This window comes from Nothobranchius furzeri, unplaced genomic scaffold, assembly GCF_043380555.1.
Source record: "Nothobranchius furzeri strain GRZ-AD unplaced genomic scaffold, NfurGRZ-RIMD1 Scf054, whole genome shotgun sequence".
NCBI lineage: Eukaryota > Metazoa > Chordata > Actinopteri > Cyprinodontiformes > Nothobranchiidae > Nothobranchius > Nothobranchius furzeri.
The window spans coordinates 284,028-294,382 of NW_027223071.1; the positions used below are offsets into that span (position 1 = coordinate 284,028).

Below are 10,355 nucleotides of genomic sequence, written 5' to 3' on the forward strand. Positions count from 1 at the left end.
AACGTCGTTCTTCCTGTTTATTTTCCTCCCAGTCGATGTTTCCTCTGTTTGGTCCATGTTTTGCTGGGAGGGCTCCAGAGGCACGTAGGCGAGTGTGTGTGTGTGTTTATATCATTTACAAGTTAATTTACAAATTACTGGGCCTGTGTGTGTGTGTTCAGCCTTGGAAACAGACAGGTCCAACTTCAAACCCAAACTGCTGGTTGCTCTCCCCAAAGTCTGACACCTTGATGTCCAGCAGAGGGAGGTGCTCCACCTGAGGCGTGTTGATCTCCAGGACCGTCCTGTCGAAGCCTTTCCGGTACTGTGGAGAGAGACGGGGACACGCGTCAGATTTCCAGGTAACCCGCCCAGAACACGCACTCAGAATCAGCTGTGAACTCACGGAGCAGCCGTCCACCAATGCTTTGATGTAAGGGCTGGTCTCGTAGCTCAGCTCTTCCTCGTTGGCGCCTCTGAAGTGCAGCGCCCTCTTGTGGTTGTTCTTGGCGCTTCGGTCGGCCCAGGCCACGGAGCGGTGGCAGTGGTAGGTGAGGTTCTGACGGGCCTGGACGCTCAGGAGGTGCAGGAAGCCCAGCTGGACCACGCCCACGGGCTCGCCGTTCAAATCCACGTAAGAGAACTGAGATCAGGAAGTAAACGAGTGAAGGTCATGGCGGCGGCCATTTTTAACCTCTCCGAGTGTTACTGACCTTGCTACCAGTGGTGAACTGACTGTACCACGACCCTGGAGTCTCTTTGTCCCAGGAGCTCATCTTCACCTGCAGTCAGAAAGGTTCCCGTGGCATCAGTTAAACCAGTTTAGTTTGATGTTTCTATGATGATTTAGGTCTGACTGACCGTGTCGACGTCTCTGGGGTACAGGCACGTCTCTCCTTTAGTGAAATTACAGAAGACCTTGAAGGAGTCTCTGGAGCAGCCTTGGTTTGGGTCAATCCAGTACTCTCCTGCAGAAAGGTGAGAAGTTACAGAAGCTCTGGTGGTGTTTGTGTTGGTGGCTTTTACTCTAAAGGAAACCGAAAACAACCCGAACTAGAACTGCAAGCAGTTATCAACGGGTTCCAAGCCCCCAGCGCCAGTTGCCCACCCGGCCCCGCCCTCACCTTCGCCAGTCCTCACGCGGTCCCGCCCCAAAAACACGTTCTCCCGCCGGCGTCCCGTCAGCTCACTTCAACCGGCGCAATGAAAGTAACACTCAGGATACGTCATTAAACCTGCAAATCCTATACACATCTTTCAGAGGCATGGCTGACTTCTCAATCGTGATTACAATGGAATTCCACTGTTTCCTTATTAAAGAACGTGAAGATTTAATGAGTGAGATTATCAAACAATAATCTATACATCAACAGAATGTTACAAATAACATAAATACTTGATAATAACTTTAGATTTAATAGATTTTCAACAAAAACTATGAGTTTCATTTTGTGACTTACTGACCAAATGTTTTAAAAAATCATGAAAAATACAAAAATCATCATAAAATTACCAAAATATTCTCACAAGGCAGAGTTAACATGCGGAATATTATGATGTTGTTTTTAAATCAGTAGACTCAAAGCTTTTTTGAAGAAAAATCGGTAAATATAACTGTAAGGGTCACAGGCAAAATTAAAATATTCATTAAAAAATAGTGCTACTTTCTAAAATTAGGAGAAAAATCTCAGATCACCATAGGTACATGTTGAATGTTGTAATTGGTTTATATTTACTGTATAGCTAAAAAAAACTTTCTAACAAAAATTAATTACGTTGTTGTCCAACTATACAGAAAAACTGGCAAAAAGTTAAAAATTCATTAAAAATCTATGCTTTTGTACAAAAATCTCAAAATATTCCCAGCTTGCCTCTGTGATGTGAGAATTCTTCTTATATTTTTGTTGGGGTCATAAATCTAAAACTGTACCTACAATAAAATAATATTTGCGTTAGTTGCTGTAGACAAATATATGTCCTATAATTAAACACAAGGGGAGCTCAAATCAAGACGACATTTTTTTTGTTTCATAAACCACCTAAGAGTGAACTTTGTGGCAAATGTCAAGAAGATTAGGAAAACAGAATTTGCGCTACAATTGCTAGCCTAAAAATGTATTTTCGTAAATTTAAAGCGCAAACCTCTTTGTGGAGCTGCGGTTTTCATTATCTAAGCTCATGGCTATCCAGTTAACACAATCTGGGAAATGTAGCTTCTTACATGAAAATAATGATTTTTAGGAAATTTTTCAAATTTGAAATTTTAAATGACCATAAACCACGCCCACTTTGACAAATCATTACCATATTGATATTGTAGTCTAAAGGGTCTATAAAGATGACAACCACTAAGTTTCGTGTAGATCCATTTAGCCAGTTCAGCAGTATAATTTCTTCCTAGTTATAGCGCCCCCTGTTGTCGAATCAAGCTTAAAATCAAGATATACACTTGAATTGACCTTATGTATGGTGGTTAAGAACAGCTTTGAAAAAAGTCTAAATTTTTTGAAGTTATGCTAAAAAAACTTTTTCATTCCAAAAAAATTATTTAAAAAAATCATATAAAAACAAAGAAGCAAATTATCCAAAATCCCTTCACAACTTTTGGTCAGCCGCTCCTCCTCTCTTGTCAGGCCATGTTTGGATTTGATTGTGTTTGACGGCCGGGAGGAGTTAACGAAAGTACGTTTGACTTACTATACAAATTTCTACTAATTAGCATAAGTTTAAATTATTTTTTTAAATACTCTTCTAAATTTGACTGACTCAATGAACATACTGGATGAGACCATTTGTTTTTTTACGAAAGAAATGGGGAAAAACATGCCAAAAACATTTTTGGGGTACAACAGCGCCACCTATTGGTCAAAATTCAAAGTTTTTTCTGCGATTGTAGATGTCGATATGACTGATATGAATTGTAATTTTCTGTATAGAATATGTATTTTTCATGAGTAAAAGGGCGAAAAATTTTAAAGCCTATAAGCCACGCCCACTTTTTAATCATTTTCAAAATATAGCTTAAGGGTCCGATGATTAACATATGTGCCAAGTTCTGTGGAAATCCATCAAGCCGTTTAGCTGAAACAAACTTTTTGACTCTTTAGCGCCCCCTATTGGTGAATCCAAACAAAATGGGGTAGATAGGGCTTACCACTCATACTTCATAAGATTCTAGAGTCTCATCAATTTATCCTGAGAAATGGTGAAGATATCATCAATTACCACATGTGCTAGCTAGCACACTGATTTTGACATGGTGTCATTAGAAGAAGAATAATAATAATAATAAATAATAATAAATAATAATAAATAATGAAAAATCCGTAGAAAAACAATAGGGTTCCCTGCCCTTTGGGCTTGGAACCCTAATAAGCAGCATGTGATCCTCTCACCATCCTGGAGGTCCGGCTGGCTGAGCTGCAGGTCCTGGCAGGTGCGAGCCGGACTGTCCCGAGTCCCCAGAGGGAAACGCATCGTCTCGATCTCCTGCCTTAGTGAGTTCAGGGATCCGAAGATCTCCTCCATGCCTTCACTGCCCATCAGGAACTCTGTACCAGCGGTGTCGGAGGCTGGCGCGTCGGGGTCGAACTCAGGCAGCAGCTGGCTGGCATCGATGGAGCGTTTAGTCTTGGGACTCCTCAGAATGGGCAGAGGCTGAATGGCCTCGCCTGGGGGACCCTGCCACAGAAGAATCTAATTTAACTCCGATTTTTATGAAGTATTTAAACAAGTATTAAACTTACAGGAGGCCCAGGAGGTCCTTGCACACCCTTCTCTCCCTTTGGACCTGCTCCTCCCTAAAGCAGAAAGATTTTAGAATCAGCCATTTAAACAGTTTGTTAACACGCCTCAACTAAAGCCGTGCAAACACCAACTCACACTGGAGCCCTTTGCTCCTTTGACACCTTGCGGACCCTGAAAAACAGAGCAGACGTCAGTTTTCCAACAATGACAAGAAGATCTGAATAAGATGGTAAAAAACTCACAGGAAGCCCAGGAGGACCAGCAGGACCCAGAGGTCCAGTACCTCCAGCCATCCCCTGTAGGGAGACACGTTTTATAATAAATGATAACCGGCGTGGAGCTGCTGCTCATGACTTTAACTCACAGGTTCTCCTTTAGGTCCGGTGGATCCATGAGGCCCAGGCATGCCCCGGTCTCCTTTCTCTCCCTGCTCTCCTGAAGGTCCGATCAGACCGATGAGACCCTGGTGACCCTTCTCACCCTTTGCACCAGGATCTCCACGCAGGCCAGGTAGACCGGGAGGTCCCTGCAGCACATCAGAGGAGGAGGTGAGGAAAAGGTAAACTCACATTTAACCAACCAGCTTTAGTGAATAGTGATGATGTCATTGACTTACGATAGGTCCAGGTGGGCCCGTCTGTCCAGCAGATCCTGGAGATCCTTGCTCTCCCTGAAACATCAAACAGGATCAGCTGCTGGATTCTAACTAAATACAAACGCTGCTGATTCTGACTCCCAGGAAAACCCACCACTGATCCTGGAAGTCCTCTGAGACCTTCTGTTCCCGGTTTTCCCGGCTGACCCTGAGGACCAACAGGGCCGGTCTTCCCTGGGGGCCCGACGGCACCTGGATCCCCCTAAAGGTGACGAGAACCATCAGCGTGTTAATTTTCCACTTCTGCATGAGAAACTCTGTAGGCTTAAAGTGTGTTTTATGTTGTAATCCAGGTCCTCCACTACCCAGCATGTTTTAGTTGTTTCTCTGCTCCAACATCTGATTTTAGTCAGCAGGGAAACACCTGAAACACGCTGGTTAGCAGACCTCCAGGAGCAGGAATAGCCATCACTGCTTTGGAGGCTGATCTGAATCTAAATGTGCTGAAATGTATAATTTTATTTTGACGTTAGTTTGAGTAATAAAATCACAAAATTAATGTAATTTATTAATTTGACTGAAGCTTAGAACAATGAAGCTGTTTAAACAAAGCTCATAATTCCCAGCTTTACTTTTGTAAATGTAAAATTACTATTTTTATGGATGGAAATGATTTACTTAACGGGATCAGGAGACTTGTCCTCTTTAACTCATTCACTGCATGTTTTTACTGTGTGGGCGTCGGACGAGCCCCCGCTCCGTGAGAACAAACATCTCAGCTCTAAAGCCGATCTTCATCCGCGTACGTCACACGTCACGTGATCAGGAAGCAGAACATCCATGCGTTAGATCGTTTTGGGCCGCTGATGTAAAAAAAGTGAGGCACGAACCGGAAAAGCTTCTGCCGATCACAATTCAACAACGGATTATGAAAGAAAGGATAACGCTCGAAACGCGCGGACTCTTCCTGATGTAAGAGGCGGGTCTCCGCTTTGTTTTGGTAGCTTTGGCGTTGACATCATCCTAGCGCGCAACGTCCTGTGACTCTTAAAAAACGGTGAGAAACGCTGGCAGCGAATGAGTTAAGGGTTTTCTAGTGTTTAAATCTGCATGTTGATCATCTGTAAAAACGACTCACTTTGGTTCCCTTCTCTCCTTGTCGGCCCTCCGGTCCTCTGGTCCCAGCAGGTCCCTGATGAATAAAATAGTTTAGGAATAATTTATCTATCGGATGCTTATTTAAAAGCGATAGGCGGATCCATCCATCTGGGCTATCAAACTTTACCCTTTTTCCTGGAGGACCAGGTGGTCCGTTCTCACCGGGAGGTCCTGGAGAACCCTGTAACAGGAAATGGATCCATGAGATTTAGGGGACAAACCGTGTTTGATGTTCCTGTTGCATCGTTTTACTCACCGACTCTCCTGCTTCACCGTCCTCTCCTCTCTCTCCTTTGGCGCCATCTTGACCCTGAAGTCAAAGCCGATCAGGATTAGATGAGATGTTCGGTGGTGCAGAAGATGGTCTGTAAAACTAAAGACACTTACTCTGGGTCCAACCTCACCAGGAGCACCAGGATCTCCAGGGGAACCAACTGGGCCCTGAAATTACAAAACCAGTCACGATAAGTGACAGGTCTGGGTGTCTGGATGGTAGAAGAACTGCTTCACTGCGTCTTACTGGGTTTCCTTTGGGTCCATCATCTCCAGGTCGTCCTCGTCCTCCAGCAGGTCCAGCAGTTCCAGGTTGTCCAGCTTCTCCCTTCTCTCCGCGTTCTCCACGAAGACCCTGACAACGAGAACACGGCTGTTAGCTAACCGGTCAGCGGGGCATCAGAAGACTTTGGCTCACTCAGGTACTCACCTTCTTTCCTGGTTCTCCAACAACTCCAGGTGCTCCCGCCTCACCAGGCTCTCCCTGTGGAGCAAACACTGAATGTCTTATAGCAGCTATTTTATGAGAGACCATTAAAGTCATGCAGGAAAATCCTCCAATGCTGCACCTTCTCTCCAAGAGGTCCAGGATTACCCAAACCACCAGGAGGACCTTGAGGTCCCTGAAACGCAACCATGAAACAAATGTAATGAGAGACAAAGTTCCTACTAACAGACCTGACTTGGTAAAAATTACAGAAGCAACTAGAAGAGCTCCAAGCACTCACGTCGGCTCCGTTGGGTCCAGCAGGTCCGCGGGGTCCCGGAGGTCCAGGAGGACCCTGGAGACATAAAAAAGTTGTATTGCTGTAGAAGAAAGAAGCCACATCTCCAGTTGTTTTAAGCTCACCAATGGCCCAACGTCTCCAGTCTCTCCCTTCTCACCCGATGGTCCAGGCAGGCCCTGTAGACCAGAAGAAGTTTAACCAAAAACTGGTTAGCAGCTTAGCTCAGGAACCTAAACACGAGCGACTCCAACAGAAAACTGTTTATTGGTTTTTCTTCTTTCACCTGAAGTCCGATAGGTCCTGGAGCTCCCGGGAATCCTCGAGTTCCTTCGTCACCTTTAGCTCCAAAAGGTCCCTGCTGCCCCCTTGGTCCCAGCTCTCCATCTGCCCCCTGCCCCACAGAGGAGATAAGAAATGGTATGCAGCCCACATCCAAGCACCAAATCAGCATTTTGATCTGTTTCTACTCACAGCAGGACCGGGTTGGCCAACTGGACCGTTTGGGCCAGGTGGACCAGGAGGACCCTAACATGAAAACACGCATTTTAGCTTTAAAACATGAATATTATTAATAATAATAATACGACACACGAGGGCTTCACTAAGTCACTCACATGCTCTCCTTTCCCCCCCTTGGCTCCCTTCTGACCGTGTTCTCCAACTTCACCCTGAAGACACGTTTTATCAAAGTTTGAGCACATACGACTATTATTGGTCAGGATAATAGATGCACGTTCATTTAGAATATTTAATGAGGAATATTAGAGGAGGTTCTTTTTGCTTCGGACATGAAGGTGTTTCTAGTTTCGACCGTTGTCTGCGGTCTTCTTCAGAAGTCTCACAGATGTTTGTGTGACGCGTCTTTATCAGCTGTTCTTCCGGTGGGCGTGGCCAACCCGGAGCGGGCTGGTCTTTGGAGAAGGGAATCCCAGGTGCGAGACAGCTGATAGGCTCCCTCGTCTCTGTTCATGCTCCCGTTTCCTTATTTCTATTGCCTCCCTGACCCAACGTTTGAACCGGTTGTTCTCGGTGTTGATAATTTTCCCTTGATCCCAGTCCATGATGTGATTATTTCGTTTGCAACAATCTGACATGGCTGACTTGAGGGTTTGCTCCTCTGCTTTTTTTTTGTTGTCCTTGTGAGGCAACAGAAATAAGGAAACGGGAACATGAACAGAGACGAGGGGGCCTATCAGCTGTCTCGCACATGGGATTGCCTTCTCCAAAGACCAGCCAGCGGAGGTGGGCGTGACCGACCCGGCGGATCTGACAGATCCGGGTTGGCCACGCCCACCGGAAGAACAGCTGATAGACGCGTCACACAAACACCTGTGACACTTCTGAAGACCGCAGACGACGGTCGAAACATGTAAAGGTAACTAGAAACACCTTCATGTCCGAAGCAAAAGGAACCTCGTTTAATATTTAAAAAGAGGACATAATGAACACTGTAAAGGATTTAATAAGGAATATCTATAATTAGGATCTAAAATGTCCCATAACTAAAATAATGTAGAAGTCGGTTTTGTGTCGACTGTGACTAAAGTCTTGGGACGGTCATGTGGAGTTACTCACCTTATCTCCATCCTCTCCAGGTACTCCGGGTGATCCAGCAGGGCCGGGCAGACCCACTGGACCCTGGACTCCATCCCGCCCTGCTGGGCCAATGGGGCCTTTCTCGCCCTGTAAAGGAGAACGTCTGAAGTTATTCTGTCTTTAGCTCGCCACGCCGAGTTAAAGGATATATTTTAGGTTTGTGTTACTGATAAAAACGTCCTGATAACTCACTGGAACGCCCTTCTCTCCAGCTTGTCCTGGTGGTCCTTGAGGACCTGGTCTGCCAGGAGGTCCCACAGGTCCAGCGGTTCCAGCAGAACCTCTCTCACCAGGAGAACCCTAGAAAGTACACATGTTGGTACACTTAACAGTGAGCGAGTACTTCTACCTTTGATTGGGTCTTCTGACATCAACATCAGCCTGACTGACAGAAACGACCTTAACCCTCAGGCTTCACTTTAACTTTCATACAAAAGAGTCATTAGAGGGCAAAAACGTCCGCTTGTAAGGGTTTTTAGCTTTCTCGCCTGGGCAACGTATGGAGAAATGACAGAATTTGGTGGTGAACAGTAAAAATCATAAATTTGACTACTTTTGTCCAAAATGAAACCATAACATCACAGAAAGCATGATTACTTGCTGCAGATGATGCAGGATCAAAAACTGTGGTTTGCATTGAAGTCATTGGGACGTTTTTGCCTCTAATGGCTCGAGTGTATAGTGAATTTTAAATCTGTTGCTATGTAAAAACTATAAATGCAAAAAATTCAAAATTTTAGATATTTCATAACATAATCAAGACTGATTGGAACTAAACACCCCCAGGCAAAAAAAATGTCTTTTAGAAAATAACTCAGTTTTAGTGTTTTTTTCTTCTTCATAAATTACATCAATGACTGAGTATTTAAACTGGCATTTCAAGGGTTAAAAGCCTCAAAATGACTGAATTTTTTTTAATGTTTGAGCAGGGCTGAAGTTGTTCAACAGATGTGTGAAAAAAAAGTAATTCTTTTTATAGCCACTATTACAAGCAGCTGTTTTTGTCCTCTAAAGTCTCAAGTGTTTCTTTCATAGTGTTCCCTTGGTCTATTTTAAAAATTCCAAATTTGTCCAGAGAGCGGTTTTGCGACAACATTTTTTACCGTATGCACAAACGGTGGTGAAATGGTGTCAAAACGAAAAACAAAAAACTGCCCAAATGGACAAAAAAGTCCCTAACGAAGCCTAAGTTTCATAAGATTGTTCAAAACATACAGCAGGTCCAGGAGGTCCAGCAGGTCCTTCGCTTCCCTTCAGTCCTCCACCACCCTGGAAGGAAACATCAAAAGATCTCATCACGGTTTCACCTGAGCTCCACTAAACCCTCTAGAGAAACATAAAGCATCAAACTCTGATGGTCTGAACTCGTTTCACTCACAGGGGTTCCAGGAAGTCCTCTCTCTCCAGGGAATCCTCTCAGACCAGGAGGCCCATCTTTACCAGGGCCTCCTGGAGGTCCGGGGTCTCCCTTGGTGCCCTCTTTTCCTGACGGACCAGAAAGTCCCTGCTCTCCTGGAGGACCTGGAGGTCCAGGGTGCCCACGCTCACCCATGGGGCCCGTTTCACCTGATGGACCCTAGGAGGATGGAGGGAAAAGACTAAATATGACTGAGTTGTTGCAAAAGCTGTGAAATGATGGAACCGGATGGATTAACCCACCTGAGGTCCTACAACTCCAGGAGGCCCAGGTGGACCCACTTTACCTTGGAACCCCTGTAGAAGAAGACTTGGTGAACCTAAAGATGCAGCAGAACACCTTAAACTAAGTTTATCTACAAACTTACGACTTCTCCTCTCTGTCCAGGATGTCCAGGCAGTCCGTCCTTTCCTGGTGGTCCCTGTGAAGTATTAGTTTACCTTAATTCCCCAAAAACTTCAGCTCCCATTTCAAAACAATAACCTAAAAGTCTTCAGCAGCAAAAAGCAGAAACCAGACTTACTGGAGGTCCCTTTGGTCCGGGGAAGCCGTTGGCTCCTTGAGGTCCGGGTAATCCCTGATCAGACCATGACATCGTATAAAATTAGAACATAAATTATAACCTAATTAAAACGTTTCATGATTTCCTGTAGCAGCAAATAAGAACTCACCCTCTCTCCAGGAGGACCAGGAGGGCCGTCACTTCCAGACGTTCCCTATGAGGAAATATAATATTTTAGGTCTGTCTGACACACAAAAATACTTTTAGATTATTGTATAAATAAGAAATTATTCATATGAAGATTTGATAAAAGGGAAAAGCGTACATTTGGAGAACGTTGCTAAGCCTGGGTGTTTCGAT

At 44.7% G+C, this 10,355-nt stretch overlaps 1 protein-coding gene and 2 long non-coding RNA genes across 6 annotated transcripts; 2 read left to right on the plus strand and 1 right to left on the minus strand.

Moving 5' to 3' along the window:
- LOC107394850 (collagen alpha-2(XI) chain-like) lies at positions 1–10,314 on the minus strand. Of its 4 annotated transcripts, XM_070547842.1 has the most exons (30): positions 10,017–10,314; positions 9,861–9,914; positions 9,736–9,789; positions 9,455–9,652; positions 9,292–9,345; positions 8,269–8,376; positions 8,056–8,163; positions 7,095–7,148; positions 6,952–7,005; positions 6,764–6,871; positions 6,603–6,656; positions 6,481–6,534; positions 6,322–6,375; positions 6,183–6,236; positions 6,000–6,107; positions 5,867–5,920; positions 5,736–5,789; positions 5,607–5,660; positions 5,460–5,513; positions 4,476–4,583; positions 4,343–4,396; positions 4,091–4,252; positions 3,969–4,022; positions 3,862–3,897; positions 3,726–3,779; positions 3,375–3,660; positions 841–947; positions 693–761; positions 386–622; positions 1–304 (listed from the first exon to the last, which is right to left on the minus strand). In XM_070547842.1, exons 1-30 carry the CDS (start codon positions 10,086–10,088, stop codon positions 158–160), a joined length of 2,718 nt encoding a protein of 905 aa, XP_070403943.1. In that variant the 5' UTR covers positions 10,089–10,314; the 3' UTR covers positions 1–157. The 4 variants fall into 4 exon arrangements, with proteins under 4 accessions (XP_070403943.1, XP_070403942.1, XP_070403944.1 ...); XM_070547841.1 differs by having other exon boundaries at positions 6,322–6,534; XM_070547843.1 differs by having other exon boundaries at positions 6,183–6,375; positions 6,481–6,656; positions 10,017–10,070; positions 10,165–10,231.
- Positions 4,137–4,589, plus strand: LOC139064857 (uncharacterized). Its single transcript, XR_011517855.1, has 2 exons — positions 4,137–4,274; positions 4,348–4,589. It is a non-coding gene; the product is annotated as an uncharacterized lncRNA (long non-coding RNA).
- LOC129164612 (uncharacterized) lies at positions 6,033–8,214 on the plus strand. The gene is made up of 3 exons (XR_008564150.2): positions 6,033–6,174; positions 6,770–6,897; positions 8,076–8,214. It is a non-coding gene; the product is annotated as an uncharacterized lncRNA (long non-coding RNA).
- Positions 10,315–10,355: the final 41 nt, after the last annotated feature.

Coding starts and splice junctions, on each gene's coding strand:
- LOC107394850 (XM_070547840.1), bottom strand. CDS start 10,088: ATGTCATGGTCTGATCAGGGATTACCCGGACCTCAAGGAGCCAACGGC. Junction 5,921..5,999: donor ATGGACCCAAAGGAAACCCA/GTAAGACGCAGT, acceptor TTGTAATTTCAG/GGCCCAGTTGGTTCCCCTGG. Junction 305..385: donor CATTGGTGGACGGCTGCTCC/GTGAGTTCACAG, acceptor CTCTCTCCACAG/TACCGGAAAGGCTTCGACAG.